Below are 18,011 nucleotides of genomic sequence, written 5' to 3' on the forward strand. Positions count from 1 at the left end.
GCCCGCCCCTTCCCCTTCCCCTTCCCCGCCGCCCAGCGGCACGAGACCGACCGCAGCCAAGGAAGAGGCGGCGCCGGCGTGGGCCACTGGGCGGGCGAGCGCCAGCTCTCGGCCAGGAGAGCCGCGGGGGAGGAGACCCCGGAAGAAAGTCAAGAAATTGCCCCGGGGAAAGGCGAGGCGCGCTCGGTAACCTGCCCCTCCGTCGTCACGTGATTGGGCGGGGCGGAAAGAGAGAACCCGAGTCCGCCGAGACACCGACACAGGTTGGCGTGGGGATTGGGAAGGGGCGGGAAAATGAGGCGGAGGAGGACTGCGCCTGCGCCTTGGGGCTGGCCGACCCCCGCCGCTTCCGGGTCCCGGCGCCTAGGCCTCCTGGGTAAAGAGAGGGGATGGAGAGTGAAGGTCCCGGGGGTGAACCTATCGGCTTTGCGGAGTTGCTAGGGGAGGTTGTAGGGTTTTCCAAAACCCTCCCGAATTGGATCAGAAAACGACGGGGACAAAAGGAGCACTGTGGAGAGGCTCCAGTTATCTTTTGTTAAGTTAATGGCATCTTTGCTGCCAGAGGCGTGGGCGGCGGCGCTCTGGCTGTGGGATTGCGGGCACAACCTCCTGTTGATGGGATGGACGCAGACTTAGAATGCGACTGAGCTAGCTAGCCCTGTGCTTAGAGATCTTGAAATCCACACTTCACTCTTTTCACAATTACCATCGTCATCAAAGTTGTACGTGCACACTTTAAAAAAAACCTGGTATAGCCCGGCCCGAGCTGAGCAGCCGCTGAGCTACCAACAGGTGGCAGAATGGTTCAGCTTAAAAAAATAAAAAAAAATAAAAATTAAACAAAACAAAACAAAACCTAGTATAGAAGGATTTGTAATGAAAAACAAAAGTTCCCCATTTTCAGAAGCAGCTACTTTTAATTAAATTGTGTTTTAGTTCTGATTCCTAAAAAATTGATAAGTAAAATCCTTAAATGCTGTTTCTCGATTTGTTCGTTTTACTTGTGACTTCATACCACGGTAATAAAGATAAAGCTCTCTACACCATTGCCTTTATACCTCCCTACTTTTACCTTTGTAACTTTAAATAACATACTCAAGCCCGGTTGTTTTTTAGACTGTACATTTAACACTGTTCTTACTGCATCAGTTTTTAGTATTGGGAATAGGGTAGGAGGAGGGAGGCAATCCCCCTCCGACACAAAATTTAAGGGAGCACTAAAAAAATCAAGATTAATAGTGTTTTAACGCAACATTTAAATGAAAATTAATGCAAGAAAATCCACAGTAAACAAAATAACAAATTTTTAAGTAAGGACAAGATCGTTATTACTGATTGTTCCTTTTGTCTCGAGCTCCTAGCAAGGCACTGTTAACTGATGCTGTTTTTAATGCCCCGGGCATTAACATTAGTTTGGCCGCTGTGTTTGGATTGTATCCCAAAAGCTGGCTCTAACACAGCTTATATATACAACACAGCCGAGTTTATTGCTTAGTCATGTAAGGGAGAACACTCCAGTGTCGCAGAGGTAAGGCCAGAATTTTTTGAGAATAGGTAGTTTGGTTTAAGGCGGGTCTTTCAGTTCAGGGTCTTGCTCAGGATTGGGTAAGAACCACTGTACAGCAGTCCAAAATTGGTGGAAAAAATAAGGTGAGGGAATTCAGAGAATCTCAGTGGGCAAAATGGCTGTTGATGTTCAAACCATTTGCCTGGGCTGGACAGTCTAGGACAGGAGTCGACAGACTGCGGCTCCCGAGCCACATGCAGCTCTTTTGTTATGTTCCATCTCAAAAGTTTGCCGACCTATGGACTAAGAAGAGTAAAAAAGTGCCGGCGAAGGCATGGGACCACCAAGTCACATTAATGTAGGCAGTAAGGTGTGGTTTGGGTTCTTTGTGTCCAGGCTGACTGTGGGAGTACATGGTTATGGTTTTCACTCTCTTCCTCATGAATACATTCATCCACTCAATAAACGTTTACTAATGTCCCAGGTGCTGTATTAAGCACAGAGAATACACTGAGGAATAATGCAGAGTCCTGCCTTCATGGAGCTGGTGATCTAGTGGGAGGCATAGACATTAACCTGGTAAACAAGTCACTATTGTGTAGTAACTTCTATTATTTAGTAAACTGCAATGAATGAAATAAATCAAGGTGAGGGGACAGAGTGACTGGGAGTGGTGGAGAATGCTATTTTAGGTGGGGTGGTCAGGAAGGTCTCGCTGAGGAGGGGGGTAGGTGAACTAGGAAGTAGGACCTGAGCGAAGAGAGAGAACCGGCCATGCGAAGGTCTGGGGAAGACTGTTCCAGTCTAAGGAAAACCAAGTGCCAAGTGTGCAGGTCCCGAGGGGAGGGTGAACTAGGAGAAGGGTGATGGCAAACAGTGGCAGAAAGGTGGGCCAGGTACAGACAGCATGTGGCATTATGGGCCAGCGTGCAGACTGAGTTTAATAGGTATGATGGGAATCCTTTAATAGGTTTTGAATGAGGCTGTGTGATCCGTATACATTTTAAAACCTTTTACTATGGAAAATTTCAAACCTGTACAAAGAATAATATAACGAACCCCACATAATCCCCACTCCCCACCTTCTCCCCCACCACATAAATTTGAAGCAAATTTCATATCATCCAAAAAAAGTTTCACTACGTCTCTTTACTTTTAGCATAATCACAATAGTATTATCACACTTAACAAAAATTCCTTATTGTCATCACAGATCCAATCAATATCCAGATTTCCCTGTTTCATAAAAAACATTGTCTACAGTTGGTTTGTTCAAATCAGCATCTCCACAAAGTTCACACATTGCAGTTGGTTAATATGAATCTTAAGCTTCTTTTAATGTATACGGTTATCCCTATATGTTTTTTTTCCTGAACTTGTTGAAAAACCTAGTTCATTTTTCATGAGAATTTCCCAGTCTGGATTTTGCCATCTCTGTGATGTCTTTAACATGTTCCTCTGTCTCTGTATTTTCTGTAAGCTGTTAGATCTAGAGGCTTTATTAGATTCAGACTTGAGGTTTTGGCAAAAAATACTCCCTGTGGCATATTTTCTATTTTAAAACAGCACTTGGTTGTTATGAAGAGAATGGACTATGGAAGGACAAGAGTGGAAACAACGAGACTAGTTATAAAGCCGGTGTAGGCTTGGACCAAGGTGGTAACCATGGAGATGGAGTGAAGCGCATAAATTCAATATGTATTTTGAGGTAGAAATGACAGAAATTGGTGGTGGATTGGATGAGGCTATGAGAGAAAGGGAGACATCAAGAGTGACTCCCAGGCTTGAGCAGATGGGAGACTGGCGCAGTCAGGGATGGCGAGAGGTGGCTTTAAGGCAGTGGGGGTTCTGATTAAAACATTGTCCACCTGTACCTATTTCTTCTGTCTCCCAAGAACCCACCTAAGTGGACAAAGAGAACAGGAGAACAGCAATTATCAAATTAAGGAAACTTAACATCGATACAATACTGTTATCTGCACACCTTTCATTGATTTACAATGGTCCAATAGTGTCATTTATTTAACAGTTTTATCTCCCAACCAAGATTGAACCCAGGAAGAATTACATTTAGTTGTGTTATTTGCTCAGGCTGCTATAACAAAGTACCACAGACTGGGCAGCTTACACAACAGAAATGTATTGTCTCACAGTTCTGGAGGCGAAGTCCAGCATTAAGATGTGGACAGGGTGGGTTCCTTCTGAGGCTGAGGGCGAATCTGCCCGAGGCCTCTCTTTAGCTGCTGATAGTTTGCTGGCAATCCTGGGCGTTCCTTGGCTCCTTCACACATCACCCCAGTCTCTGACCTTCTTGTGTGCATGTCTGTCTCTGTATCCAAACTTTCCCCTTTTCACAAGGACACTAGTCTTGGTGTAGGGCCCTCCCTAGTGACCCGATTTTAATTTGGTTACTCTCTAAAGACCCTCTCTCCAGATAAGGTCACATTTTTTTTTTAATTGGGGAACAGTGTGTTTTTCCAGGACCCATCAGCTCCAGGACAAGTAGCTGTTTCAATCTAGTTGTGGAGGGTGCATCTCAGTGGCCCATGTGGGGATCAAACCAGCAACCTTGGTGTTAGAAGCACTGCACTCTAACCCACTGAGCTAACCAGCCGCCCCTAAGGTCACATTGTGAGGTATGGGGGGCTGGGGCTCCCAACATGTCTTTTTTGGGGGGACAACTCAACCCTTAAGAGTTGTCATATCATTTTAGTCTCTTTTAACTGGAGCAGCTTCTTTGTCTTCTTCTGTGACTTTGACACTTTGGAAGTGTGTAAGCCAGTTATTGTGTAGAATGTCCCTCAATTCAGATTTGTCTGCTGTTTCTTCATGACTAGAATCAGATTGTGCATTTTTTGCAGGAATACCAAAAACCAACGTGTCCGTCTCAGGGCATCGTATCCAGGAGGAACATGAAGGTTGTATTTGCTAAGTTTCTGTCAAGTGGCCCATTTTTCTCTTTGTAATTAATAGGTAATCTGTGGGGAGATACCTGAATATCCTGTTTCTCATCAAACGTACCCGGTACTTTTTTTTTTGTACCCAGTACTTTTAACATCCATCGATGCTTCTTCTCTGAATATATTTTCCTCTGGTGATTGCAAAACTTTTAAAGACATAGTAAAATAATCCTTTGACTTGGTTACTGTGGAATTCATTTAGTTGAGATTCCATTTAAAATTTGTCATAATCCCCACATGATAAAACCATTGGAGGCCATAGTTCAAACCACATGGCGTAACTCGAGTTTTCATGTTGAAGAGTCATTGTGCAATATAGGCCAACAAAGAATTGTAACTTTTAAAACATTAATGAGTTGCTTCTGGGTCGGTGAACGTGCGGAGGTGCGAGGAGAGTGGTGCCCTCAGAGAGCGTGGAAGCTCCCCGCCCCTTCCCACAGACCTCGCCCTCTGCTCTTCCATCCAGCTGTTCCTGAGTTACATCCTTTTATAATCTAGTCCAATTGGGGAGTGGTAAACATATACAGTCAAGATTCTTGTCTTCAGAAAAACAATCCCAGAGCTGATAAAGCTGTAAGGAGCTTGGTTACTTCTATGACCTTCAATCCCACGACAGAAATCTTGGGCATTGCTTCAGAAAAAAATGGAAGCAGCAGTCAGATTGGTTCACCAGGCTTCCTGTACAGTAGTTTCAAACTTCCCAGTCGGTAAAAAGAAGAATAACTCTCTTGTTCATACCATGGATTTTTTTTTTCTCCCAGAAGTGCCTTGGAGAATGAAAAGGGCAAAGCCGTGAATTACAGGTTGCAGCATTACTCAGACGTCTAAGGAGATTATTTGAAATCCAGTTGAGCCACAAGACAAGCCTGTCCTGATATATCTACTCAGAAACTTTATTGAATGTATGATAATATGTGGATAATGATTTATTGAGCCAGCTGTTTTTATTCAGCAGAAGTGTCTTAAGAAACACATAGCAACTTTTGTTTGAAAAAAAATAATTAATGAAGTTAAAGGCTATGAAAGTGTATGACCTCCCAAAGAGTCGATTCTACTGTATGGTAACGTTAAAAATAAATAAATTTAATGACGTAGTTACTTATAGCCTAGCTTATAATATATACGTGCGTAAGAGTAGAAAAATTACCTTAGAAAAGATTCTGAAGTTTCAGTTTTTTGCTAGATTGGATGGGATTGTTATCCCAAATAGGAAGCAGTACAATTTCTTGGCATTTTTGTTTTTGTTGTTGTTTGGGTTTCTTTGCTTCTCTGTCATGCCAAAGATGATTAGGGGGTTGTCTCATTTCTGGTGACTGAAACGGCTCTGCTCCCTGGTCCCAGAATGCTGAACAGCTTCATTTAGGGGGAAAGACATGAACTTGGCCGGTTGCTCCTGGGCTGCACCCGTCAAACCCGTTCTGGGCACACTGTCTTGAAATGACCATGGAACATGGACTGACAGCACTGCCAGTGACCTCCCCGCAGAGGACACTGAAACCAATTGTGCAAGATTCTAAGTTACATTGAACTTCTGGATTAAAGCTGTGTCATCTAATTTCTGCAAGGATCTTCGTTGGGGTTATTTAATTACCATTTTCTTTGTGCATGTCTCCACTTCCTTGGCCTATGAGGAATAGTTGAAGGCTCTCACCGTCAGGATCCCTTTGTCATTGAATAATTATTGCTGAATCCCCACTTGACTAGCATATTCTACACAGAGCTTCTCGTGTTATGGAGTTGCTCTTTCTCTCTCACACACACAAATGTGCATATTATATGTACACGTCTGCTCCTTGCTTTGTTTCCTGATAGTACATCTTGGAGATCCTGCCATATGAGTATATATAATGCCCCATCTTCTTAAAAAGCCTGCTGAGTGTTCCATTTGATTGTTATTACATAACTTATTTAACCAGCCTTCGCTTTCTCTTTTTAAAAATTATAACAAAAACCCATAACCGCAGTCTAACCATGAGAAAAACATCAGACAAACCCAAATTGAAGGACATTCTACAAAATAACCTGACCAACATACCTCAAAACTCTCAAGGTCATCAAAAAACAAGGAAAGTCTGAGACGCTGTCACAGCCCAGAGGAGTCTAAGGAGATGTGACAACTAAATGTAATGTAGTATCCTGGAAGGGACTCTGTAACAGAAAAGGACATTAGGGAAAAACTAAGGAAATCCATTAATAAAGATTGGAGTCGAGTTAGTAACAACATATCTGTATGGGTTCATTAATCGTGACAAATGTGTCACCCCAATGTAGGAAGTTAATTATAGGGACAGCTGGGTGTGATGAATGTAGGAATTCTCTTAGCATCTTTACAAGTTTTTTTTTAAATAAATCTAAAACTATTCTAAAATAACAAGTTGATTTAAAAAAAACAGGAAGACTCCCTTTATGTACAAGTATGAACAAGTATCAAAATACAGTAGTGAAAAAAAAACTTGAGATGCAGAACAGCACGTATACATAGTATAGAGGGGAAATAAGTGCACGTTTCTTAGTGTGGAGGGAAATCAAGTTTGAGGAACAAGCCACGCTCGTTTGTATCGTTTGTAGTGTCTGTGTTTTCCTACGCTAGTGGCAGAGTTGAGTAGTTGTGACAGACCACGTATCACCATCTGCCCTTTTATGACCCCCCCCCCCGACTTCAGAGGGCTAAGGAGGGCGTTGCCTAGGAACTGGAGTAGGAACAATATTTCTCCACATAGAGCTTTTGTATGTTCGTTTTTCAAAATATGTGAATGCATAACCTATCAAAAAATTTTTGTTTAAATTTTAATCCCCCACCCACTGAGTCTCAGGTATCATCTGCTAATCTCCATCTTGTGGTCTGCTTGGTTTATTAGGACTTTTCAAAAATCCATCTGAACTATTTGGTGACAGGAGTCAACCATGCTGCCCAAACCTGGGATCTATTACTTCCCCTGGGAGGTCAGTACTGGCCAAGTTCCTGACGGGGACGCGCTGAGAACTTTTGGCAGGTGAGAAGGATTGTTTTTTTTCAAGGTGGGGGTTATGTTTAAGTGGCTACCCCCCAAAAACAATTAAAATAGTTTTATTATAATTTCATCTAATTATTTTTAAAATGCTAAAAAATTAATATACATTCATTGTGAAAAATGTCGACAATCCATAAAAGTGTAAAGAAAGCGAGCAAAATCACCTGTAATCCCACTGTCCGAATAACCACTGCTAACCCTTTGGTGATCATTTTACATACTTTTCATATGTGTATATATGTATATATGTATATGTGAGTGGGTGAGCATACACACACACACACATGCACACACACCATGTTAGTCATATATTGTTGTGTAACAAATTACCCCAAAATTTAGTGGCTTAAAATGACAACAAAAGCTTATTATTTCATAGTTACTATGGGTCAGGAACTTGGGAGTGGATTAGCTGGGTGGTTCTGGCTGGTTAACTTATAAGATCGCAGTTAAGATATTGGCCAGGGCTGCCAACATCTGAAGGCTGGACTGGACCTGGAGGACCTGCTTCTAGGGTGACTCATTCACATGTTAGGTGAGCTAGTGCTGGCGTTTGTCAAGAAGACTCAGTTTGTCATAATTTAGATTTCTCCATAGGGCTGCCTGTCGGTCTTCATAACATGGCAGCTTTCCCCAGAATGAGTGATCCAACACATAGAGCAATGAGGAAGCCACAGCGCCTTTTAGGACCTAACCCTGTCAGTCATTTCTGCAGTATCCTGTTGGCTACATGGTTCACTGCTAATCAGGGTTCTAGGGGATATATAAAAGGACGCAAATCCCAGATGCTCAGTGAAAGAAACTAGACACAAAAGAATACATGCTATGGGGTGGCCGGTTAGCTCAGGTGGTTAGAGCGCAGTGCTCATAACACCAAGGTTGCTGGTTCGATCCCTGCATGGGCCACTGAATTGTGCCCTCCACAACTAGATTGAAACAACTACTTGACTTGGAGCTGATGGGTCCTGGAAAAACACACCATTTCCCAATAATAATTAAAAAAAAATACATGCTGTGATAATTCCATTTATATGAGATGCTTGAGTAGGAAAACTCATTTCTAGAGACCAAGAGCAGATCAGGGGTTGCCTGGGGTGGGAGATGGAGAGATTGACTTCAAAGGGGCACAAAGGAACTTTTTGGGGTGATAGAAATATTCTAAATCTTGATTGGGGTGGTGATTACACCAGTGTATACTTTTGTCAACACTCAATGAACAGGTACCTTTTAACGCATGTAATTTATACCTCAACAATGTATAGACTGAAAACAGTATTTCTGATTTGTTGCTGCCATTTTTATTTTGTCTGATCAGAGTAAGGCTGACCATTTTCCCATGGATTTACTGGCCTCCCCAAAGCTTTCAAGCTGTGTGGTGGCGGTGTCCATGGATAGAAATGATCGTCCTTTCTCTCGGACTGCCAGGTTGTGCCTCTACGACATGACCCAGTCCCAGGTCACCCTGACGGCTCAGCACGGATCTGACCAGCACCAGATCATTATCTCTACCAAGTGGGTGGAGCCATTCGAAGCCCAGGTGGGCTCCCTCTACGTTGTCCTGGGGGACCTAGAGCACCAGAAGGGTAAGCCAGGGCCTCACACACGCTTTTTCCTTCTGGGTCCTGGGTTGGGCAGCCTTTTGGGTGCCTCGGTTAGGACTGGGCCCGGCTGCTGACCCAACAGGAGTCCCTCCCCGGGGTTAACATTCCTTCCATTTGTTTCTTGATTTACTTTTACTTTCTAAAAGTCAGTGATTTTTAACTCTGGATGAAATGCGCTAGAAAAAAAAAAAGGTGATGAAATGGTGCTGACTTTAATTCTATTTGATTTCATAGAAGTTCATCTTTATTCAGGCTTAAGCCTTTGCATTCACAGAGCTCCTGCCCTCATAATTGACTTGAGACAGGTATCGGAAGGAGGGCTGGGCATGGGTACAAAGGCCTTTGTCTGAACGATTTTCACTTTGACTTGGCCCAAATCACCTGAGGCTTTCTCCTGCACTCCTGGCCTTGCAGTAAGTCTGGGGAACTCCAGGGAACCGACTGACCACCTCCCCCTCCCCTCAAATACAGGGAAGGGTTGAAACTAAGATGGGGACAGCAGGCCAGGACAAGGGCAGGACCTGAGCAGACATTTAGAATTATTTGTAGGAAGAAATAAATGGGAAAAAAAGTTAAAGTATAAACTGAGAAAGAAAAAAAAGGAAGACAGAGAAATTGAGAGAGAAAAAATGGCTGCCCGATCGATGCAACCATTACCCAAGGCAGAGTGATCAATCACAGGCCTCGGTGGTGACGCACCAGGAAGGCACACAGCCCCACTCTGAAGTATTCTGGCCAAAAAAAGAAGCAGAAAAATTGAACCTGCATCATCAACCTTCAGATCAGGCAGCATTCTTCCTAGGCTGTGGCTAGTTTACCGCTTATGTCATAAGCTGTATTTCTCTTTTTCTTTCTTAAAAAAAAATTTCCCCAAGTTTCTAAAAGTCATACGTGCTCATCATTTGCTCATCATCAGCTGACACAAGGAAAGAAAGATGACAATGAGCAGAGAGGGGCAGAGCCTGGGCTGAGCACAGAAGTGGCCACTTCACCCCCAGCCTGGGCAGAGGGGACATGGTGTGGCCGGTTTCAAACCTTCCTCTCTACGTGTCTGGCCCCCAGTCAAATCCAAAGTCCTGTGGGGACACAGAGGTCAACCAGTCATAGCCTGGGACAAGGTTGGCAGTTCTGAGGACAGACCAGAGGCCACCTAAAGTCACCTTTCTGAAATGTTTGCAGAAAGAGCTTGCTGAGGAGATAGAAAAGGTGAAGAAATGCCAACTGTGTGCCGAAACTCGCCGGCTGTGTCACCTTCTCCGGGCACCAACCAGGGGCCTGAGAGCTTCCTGTTCAGGGACGAAGGCGTTGGGGTGTAGCATCTCCCCACTCTGCTCCAGAGTCCCTAACAGAATTCCCAAGCTGCAGGTCGCTTGCCTACCACATGAGGCTGCCTTGGCGCCCTCGCCAGAAACCCCATAAATCCCACCCCTTCTGTTTTCTTCCACCCGCCCTCTGTTCCTCCTTCACAGGCCCTCCCGGTGTGTCCTCGGGGGCCTGTGCTCTTCCACCTTCAAGCCTCCTTTCTATGCTCTCACCTCCTCAAGGTCCTGCCTGAAACCTGGCTTTTTCCTGAGACAGCAGTCCCCCCCCGCACCCCACCCCACCTGGAGGCCTGGTCAGCTGCCCAAGCCACACACGCCACAGAAGTGGGGCCTGAACCCTGCTGGCTCCTCGGGTTTGTCATTGCACACCTTTCCCCTTCTCATCCGTGGCCAACCAGTTCTGCCACCGCGCAGTCCATCCCACTTCTGCCTCCTACGGCCGGGGCCACTCCCAGAACACCCCCACCTCTGCTACCTGAAACATCAGTACCTCCGAATCTTTCTGCCTCCCTCGTCAGCCCCATCAGGACCCTCAGACTTTGGACTCCTCTGTTTCCTCCCGTCCTCTCTGTCCTCCCCTCCAGCTGGACCTCGCTATCATTTCGGTCACTTTCCTGGCAGAAGTTTGAACCCCTTGCCTTCCGTCACTCCTGCCCGATTAAACCCTGTTGGGTCCCACCCGACTGTTGAGGGAGAAAATTCACAAAGCTCAGCGGGTTCCCAGCACAATGATTGCAAGGTCTCTTACCTCACTCACGGGGCCCTCCATGTGGCCTAGAAACCCTCCGTCATGTCCCTGTCAACACACTTTTTTCCGTGATCCACGACTATTGTGGACATTCACCTGGTACCTAGACCCCCGTCCTTGTCTGCAGATCACCTCACCCCTTACATCTCAGGTAAAACTGAGGCCCCAGCAGCAGTCCCTCCTCAAGTTACAGGCATCCACTCCCATCCGTAGCTCCTTCCCTCTAGTCTGGGAGGGAGAAGGGGCCCTCCTGCCTGAGGGCGACCTCTGCGCTGTATTCATGGCCTGCCTTTCCCTGGCACTTTGCTCTCCTGACTGAACCCTTAACCTGTTACCACTGGTTCTTCCCTCTCAGCATATAAAGCACTCGAGCCTCTTCCATATTAACATAATAATGATGATGATGAGGGGCCATCTTCCCTACTGAGCTGTGACCCTCCTCCCCTTCACGGTCAAATTTCCTAAAAAAGGGTCTGTTCTCCATGTCACCCCTCCCTCATCTCCTGCTCCGTCCTCAACCCACAGTGTCCGACTGCTCTTGTAACTCAGTCCCTCCTTGCTCCAGGGTGTTGATCTCTGCGAGAAGACATTGCTCTAAAGGACGATTTCTCTAGCTGTCTAGTTCATAAACTCCTTTCTCCCTTCCCTGCGGCCCTTTTCAAACGCTGTTCCTTTCATGCCATTGACCTTTTGCCCAATTTGGTCCTTGAGATACTTGTCTTTCTGAAGCTCACTTCCATGTTTAATAACTATGAATTTTCATTCCCGGGGAGAAACAACGCGTTATCCACTATATAAATCTAGAAGGAAGGGTCTCCTCAGGCCGAGGGCAGGAAAGAGCTGATAGGGACTAGTGCTGGGAAAGTGCTGTGAAATTAAGCCCAATAACTAACCACATCTCGCAGGCAGGAAACATCTCACCTCAGCTCCTGTGTTGAGATGTTTAATTGCGAAGGAGACTTTCTGATGTTGTCCTCACTCACCTGTGTCGTCCTGAACACTGTGAAAACTACTTAGGGTTACACGTGTCACAAGAAAAGGTCTAGGCCTCTCAGTGCCAACAGAAGTTCAGGCAAACAGCCTGTCTGATTGATCAGTATAGCTAGCCCAGCCATTCCTGAAGAGGCCTGAGGGATGCGAATCAAGTGTACACTGATCAATAGATCCAGATACTGTCACATGTCCACTCCACTCTGGGGCGTACAGTCTCTATAGCCCAGCATTGGCGCCAACAGAAGCTGACGACACACAGGTGACCTCATGTTTCAGACAAGTTTACCTTCCCGTGTTGAAGGCTGGAATCAAGACAACCCAGCACTCTGAACTCTGCCCCCAGGCTGTGTTAAGTCAATAAAGCGGCCTAGACTAGAAGGAAGGCTAGGCATAGACTTTAAAAAAGAAGAGAAAAAACCATTAGGACGAACCCCAGATGTCTTTCCTGTTTGATGTCACCTTTCCATCAGATCACCACAGCGTCTTCTGGAAGCCCTGCTAGCCCCTCGTCCAGGGTGGGATGACTTGCCCCTATAAGGACACTCTCCCCTTGGAGTCATTAAATATGGGGTTCTCTTTGCCCCGATTTCCAATGCCACTGGGTCCCAGGATGCCCAGCAGGCCCTTCTCCTGGTACAAATGGAGAACAGGATGGTGGCCGAGACCCCGCCTCCACCCCAGGCGCTTGGGACCTATAGAGGAGGTGGCAGGAATTAAGATGACAAGGGAAGGAAGTGGGTGGGGGTGTGGGGTGGGGGTGTGGGGGGGTACATCTCTCTGGCCCTTCCTCCCTGGAGAAGTGGAATTTTCAGGCTACCCCTAAGTTCAAGACATGTGCCTACAGCGCATGGCGGGCCCACCGTTCCGAGGCCCAAGTAAAATTGCCAGCAGCCCGTGTGCCATCCCCCCTACCTGTGCCTTCAAAACTCAGGACTGAGAACCAGGTGGCGGGGAAACAGCTGAAATGCATCCGTCACCGCTAGCGCCTTCGTGTCTGTGTCTTTTAGGTGGAGGTTCCGTGGTGAAGGCCCGGGTGCTGACGTGTGTGGAAGGAGTGAATCTTCCCTTGTTGGAACAAGCCATCCAAGAGCAGAGGATGTACCAGCGGGAAGGGAGACGTGACCAGTAGGAAGTGGCAGCTGGGAACCCCGCCCAGCCTGCTCCTGTGGCGAAGCCCACTGGGGACGCTGGAGCTGCTGCCGAGAAGACCCAGGGGCTTCCTCAGAGTGACAGCTTTTTCTGGAGCTGCAGAGAAGAGGGGATGGGTTGTTTATTTGGGATTGTCCCAAAAATGAGAACCTGGAGAGCAGGTGTCAAAGCCTGATGTCTCCCCCGACCCCAGGAGACTGTGGGAGGCTGAGCTCTGGGTGCTGGGGGGCTGTGCATCGTGTGGAGTTGTGATCTCCGGAGGGTCCTGGTGAATAAAGGCTCCAGTGGCAAGACATGGCTGTGTGCACGTGGTGCAGCGCCACCCCTGGCCAGCAGGGGGAGCCGTGGGGCAGGCAGCCTGCCTGGCAGTGAGGCTGCAGGAGCGCAGGGTTCCTGGTGAATTCTGGGACTGGGCCTGAGGGGAAGGGGCTGGTGGGCCCCTGGTACAGGTGGGGAGCCCCGGACACGGGTGGGGGGTGCGGGGCGGGCTGATTCTACCAAGGTTCTGCCCTCAGAGGAAGCCGAGCGTCCCAAACAGGCCGGGCCTAACCCCTCGCCCTGGCCCCGGGGCCTAGGGCAGGACTTTGGTTTCAGAAACCCTTCCTGAACCCTGACCTCTGCCCTGAGCTGACCCCAGCCCCCCAGGCAGCCCTTCTGGGCAGCCTTCATCCCCCAGAGCCCGTGCCTGGCCCGGCAGAGGCGGGGACTGCGGCATGAGAAGTGGGGGCCCTCCTGCGCTCTGTAGCCCGTCCCCTTCCTGGCTGGGCACCAGGCAGGCGGCCTGGGGGTGCCCACCTGGACTGGGCTGGGCCAGGGGCCGCCCCTCTTCAGGCCAGTTTCCCAGGGACGGGGGTGGGGGGCAGGAGCCGTGCCTGAGTCTGGGCGTCCCGGCAGGCAGAGCCAGGCGAGCCCTGCGGGCCAAACGCCTCAGAGCCGGGAAGCCAGGCGTTCCATGGAGGCCGCGAGGCGCAGCACAGGCCCTGGGCTTGGGGGCGAGCGCCCCAGGTGCCGTCTGTTTTCCAGGCAGCTCTGCGGACATGGACATGGACATGTTCCAGAAGGTGGAGAAGATTGGCGAGGGCACCTATGGGGTGGTATATAAGGCCAAGAACAAGGAGACAGGGCAGCTCGTGGCTCTTAAGAAGATCAGGCTGGATCAGTGAGTGCTGGGACAGCCGCTGAAACACCCCGCCCAGAGGCGACCCCCAGGCCGGAGCTCCCCCATCCCTCCCCCATCTCAGGGTTTTACATTCGTCTCCCTTTCCGAATGCTGCCCAGTTACACGGGTGGCCACAAAGGTGCAGCCCTCACTCGTCCTCACCCCGACTGGGCTTTGCCCCAGGCCCCTGGTGGGAGTAGGTACGTGCCCAGGAGCACAGCGCCCCGTCGCTGAGCAAGGAACGCAAGTACCCCCCGCCCCCCCAGGCCACAAGCGCCCTGCTTGGCTCCCTACCTCCACTGCTGTACTCTCCTCTCCTGCAGGGAGACCGAGGGCGTCCCAAGCACTGCCATCAGGGAGATCTCCCTGCTCAAAGAGCTTAAGCACCCCAACATCGTCAGGTGAGGTGGGGAAGGAGGCGGGGAGGTCAGTCCGCCTGGGAGCCACATCCTGACTGGCCTCACCCGGCCAGGCTGCTCGACGTCATGCACAAGGAGAAGAAGCTGTACCTGGTGTTCGAGTTCCTCAGCCAGGACCTGAAGAAGTTCATGGACTCTACCCCAGCTTCCGAGCTCCCCCTGCATTTAGTCAAGGTGCGGAGAGAAGGACGGGGAGGCCACGGATGCTGGGGTCAGCCGGTCCCACTTCCGCTCAGCCAGCTCCTTCTCACATTCGCCATTCCAGAGCTACCTCTTCCAGCTGCTGCAGGGGGTGAACTTCTGCCACTCTCATCGGGTCATCCACCGAGACCTGAAACCCCAGAATCTGCTCATCAGTGAGTTGGGTGCCATCAAGCTGGCTGACTTTGGACTGGCTCGAGCCTTCGGGGTGCCCCTACGCACCTACACCCACGAGGTACCGCAGGACTAAAGGGCGAGAGGGGCAGCCGAAGGGATGTCACCCGTGCCCTCAGCCACCGTGAACGATGCTGTTTTCTTGTCCTCACAGGTGGTGACGCTCTGGTATCGCGCCCCCGAGATCCTCTTGGGCAGCAAGTTCTATTCAACAGCTGTGGATATCTGGAGTGTTGGTTGCATCTTTGCAGAGATGGTAGGTAGAGAGAAGCACACACATGGCCACGGGGAGGCCACAGGTAGAGTCCTACTGGGATGGGGGTGGGGCCCTTGATTCTTCTATGAGGAGTGGGTTAAGGGGTATTTGGGACTGGCTGAAGGACTGAGGAAGCGGGCCTTATTCCAGAAAGGCCAGGATCCTTAGCACAGCCCTGGGAAAGAGTCCTTGAAGGTGCCTCCCTGGTCTGGCCTCTTATCTGGTGATGGATTCTGAATGATAAGGGAGTGGGCCCACACCTTCCCCTTGTCCCCTCTCCAGGTGACCCGCAGAGCGCTGTTTCCTGGTGACTCGGAGATTGACCAGCTCTTTCGTATCTTTCGAACCCTGGGGACACCCAGTGAAGCCACGTGGCCAGGAGTCACCCAACTGCCTGACTATAAGAGCAGCTTCCCCAAGTGGACCAGGAAGGGGTTGGAGGAAATTGTACCCAATCTGGGACAGGAAGGCAGGGACCTGCTCACGGTAGGTACAGATGGGCGGCAGGGGAAGGCAAGAAAGGCCTCCTGCCTCCAGCTGCGGCTCCAACCAGAAGTGTCCCCTTTGTTAGCCAGTGTCTTATGTAACTGGCTCCTTTTGAGTCCAAGCTGGCCACTTTTCTGACCTCTGTATACAGCTGGCTTGTCCCTCTGTCCCTGAGCGTATTGATTGTTCCACCTGGAGCCCTCTGCCGTGATAAGTCCGGTGTTCATCTTCCCTTTTAAAACGTTGCTCTTCTAGTTAGCTTCATTTTTATGCTGTGAATCTTGCCCCTTTTTCCTAAGTTGCCTTGTGTTTTTGGTAGTTTTCCCCGTGGACTTATTACCCATCGAAGCTGTAAGCTTTCCCTGGCAGGGACCACACTCTGCCTCAGGAGTCCCCACAGGGCCTTCCCCAGTGGGTACTTTCACACAGGCTGTTTCCTGCTGCCACTGTCCTCACTCACCTCTCCTGTTGCACCCTCTTGACCCCTTGGGCTGGCCCAGGCTAGACTGCCCAGAAGGCCTTAGGCAGACTGCCCATTCTCACCCACAAAGACTCACAGCCACATCTCTCCCTTTAACCTGGTGCTGGACCACAGGCAGCCTGGGCAGTATTTTCATCTGCAGGCTGTGTGTCCAGCTGTGCAGACCTCTGTGTTTGCCAACCCAGTGCCAGCAGGACAGCACAGACTTCCAACCAAGGCTCCTGGCACTCTCCCTCTTGGCTACTCCAAGGCAGTGGGGTCCTTCCACAGCCTGGCTGGGTTTAGGGACACAGAGTCCCTGCCCACCCTCAAGTACGCTCCCCGACTTCCTGATACACACAGAGAAGTCTGTCTCAACTAGAAGTGGGCTGGGGCCTGGAAACCTCAGTAAGGTAGGGAGGACAGACTCAGCCTCAGTCGCCTGAAGGAGACCGGCGGGTGGGGGAGGGGGTGACTCAACAGGGCTGGACCAGAACTAATTTACCTCCACATTCCAGGAGCGTCTTTGAGCTGGGAGGTAGTGGCTTCCTGCAGTTCTGGGTCTGAAGGCGGCAACTTTGGGGCTTGGGGCTCTCCAGCCTGGTGTTACCTGGGAGGGAAATTCCTCTCCCTCCCCTGGCCACACTCAGGCCCAGTCTCTCCTCCTCCTTCCTTCTTTCCTTCACAGCAACTCCTACAGTACAGCCCCAGCCAGCGCATCTCAGCCAAGGCTGCCCTTGCTCACGCATACTTCTCGTCCACGGAGACCCCGCCGGACCCCCACCGCTGTGCGCTGGAGCACTTCTGCCGCTGAGAATGTGGCCTCAAAGCCTCTCTCCAGCTGCTGCCCCAGCTGCCTCCCCTCGCACTTCCCAAGAAAGAAAACATATCTGCGGGGGGAGCAGAGCTCTAAGGAATTTGGCATCAGCTGTCAGAGGGCTGAGTTTGGGTTAGCCCTGCCTGCAGGTTAGCGAGTTCCTGTGCTGTTTGTTGGGTTTGGCGGTGCCATTTCAAGATGGGGGCCCAGAAGCCCCCCATGCATGAAGGGGTTAGAGACTGGGCCCCTTGGCACTGGAACAACAGGTGCCGAGGAGGACAGGAAGCCTGCCCCTGCTGCCAGCGAGGCCCTCCTGGCGACTCACCTGCCCAGCCCTCAGCTGCAGTTAGACCCTGAGGTAAAGGGTGCCCCCTGCTGGTCTTTTTGGCTTTAAAATGTTTGGGAGAAGAGTTGAGTTCCCGTTAAGAGTCCCAAGTTAAACGAGAAGCAAGGTGAGGAAGAGAGGGGACATTTTCCTGGTCCCAGGGGAGGTTGGTGTGTGTGGGCTGTTCTAAGTAGTTGTCACTGAGGATGTTACATTTGTTTGCCTCTGGCTTTAAGAACAGGAAATAAAAGTGATGCACTTTGAGTTTCCCCGTGTTTTTTGCCGGGGGTTGGGAGGACAGCAGGACTTTGCCATCCACGGTCTTCCCTGACCTGCCAGCTTATCCCTCCCAGAGTCAGCGCCTAGCCCTCTGACAGCACCCGTTTCCTGGGAGGGCCAGTGGACACATCCACTGCCCGCCTG

The 18,011-nt window shown here is 49.6% G+C and overlaps 2 protein-coding genes and 1 non-coding gene across 6 annotated transcripts; all 3 read left to right on the forward strand.

Annotated features, from left to right (window-relative positions):
- The first annotated feature begins 12 nt into the window (after nt 1-12).
- On the forward strand, nt 13-13,586 carry TEN1 (TEN1 subunit of CST complex). Its single transcript, XM_019644356.1, has 4 exons — nt 13-263; nt 7,326-7,460; nt 8,904-9,061; nt 13,150-13,586. Exons 2-4 carry the CDS (start codon nt 7,372-7,374, stop codon nt 13,269-13,271), a joined length of 369 nt encoding a protein of 122 aa, XP_019499901.1. The 5' UTR covers nt 13-263; nt 7,326-7,371; the 3' UTR covers nt 13,272-13,586.
- TRNAM-CAU (transfer RNA methionine (anticodon CAU)) lies at nt 8,311-8,384 on the forward strand. The gene has a single exon. It is a non-coding gene; the product is annotated as a tRNA-Met (tRNA).
- On the forward strand, nt 13,569-17,863 carry CDK3 (cyclin dependent kinase 3). 4 transcript variants are annotated; one of them, XM_019644355.1, is made up of 8 exons: nt 13,569-13,687; nt 14,186-14,450; nt 14,774-14,851; nt 14,923-15,043; nt 15,135-15,305; nt 15,399-15,500; nt 15,783-15,986; nt 17,135-17,863. In XM_019644355.1, exons 2-8 carry the CDS (start codon nt 14,329-14,331, stop codon nt 17,258-17,260), a joined length of 924 nt encoding a protein of 307 aa, XP_019499900.1. In that variant the 5' UTR covers nt 13,569-13,687; nt 14,186-14,328; the 3' UTR covers nt 17,261-17,863. The 4 variants fall into 4 exon arrangements, with proteins under 4 accessions (XP_019499900.1, XP_019499898.1, XP_019499899.1 ...); XM_019644353.1 differs by having other exon boundaries at nt 13,648-13,740; nt 14,315-14,450; XM_019644354.1 differs by having other exon boundaries at nt 13,669-13,687; nt 14,315-14,450.
- Nucleotides 17,864-18,011: the final 148 nt, after the last annotated feature.

The sequence above is a fragment of the Hipposideros armiger genome, unplaced genomic scaffold (genome assembly GCF_001890085.2).
Source record: "Hipposideros armiger isolate ML-2016 unplaced genomic scaffold, ASM189008v1 scaffold_87, whole genome shotgun sequence".
Lineage (NCBI taxonomy): Eukaryota > Metazoa > Chordata > Mammalia > Chiroptera > Hipposideridae > Hipposideros > Hipposideros armiger.

Coding starts and splice junctions, on each gene's coding strand:
- CDK3 (XM_019644352.1), top strand. CDS start 14,005: ATGAGAAGTGGGGGCCCTCCTGCGCTCTGTAGCCCGTCCCCTTCCTGG. Junction 14,451..14,773: donor AAGAAGATCAGGCTGGATCA/GTGAGTGCTGGG, acceptor CCTCTCCTGCAG/GGAGACCGAGGGCGTCCCAA. Junction 15,987..17,134: donor AAGGCAGGGACCTGCTCACG/GTAGGTACAGAT, acceptor TTTCCTTCACAG/CAACTCCTACAGTACAGCCC.
- TEN1 (XM_019644356.1), top strand. CDS start 7,372: ATGCTGCCCAAACCTGGGATCTATTACTTCCCCTGGGAGGTCAGTACT. Junction 7,461..8,903: donor GCGCTGAGAACTTTTGGCAG/GTGAGAAGGATT, acceptor TCGGACTGCCAG/GTTGTGCCTCTACGACATGA. Junction 9,062..13,149: donor GGACCTAGAGCACCAGAAGG/GTAAGCCAGGGC, acceptor TGTGTCTTTTAG/GTGGAGGTTCCGTGGTGAAG.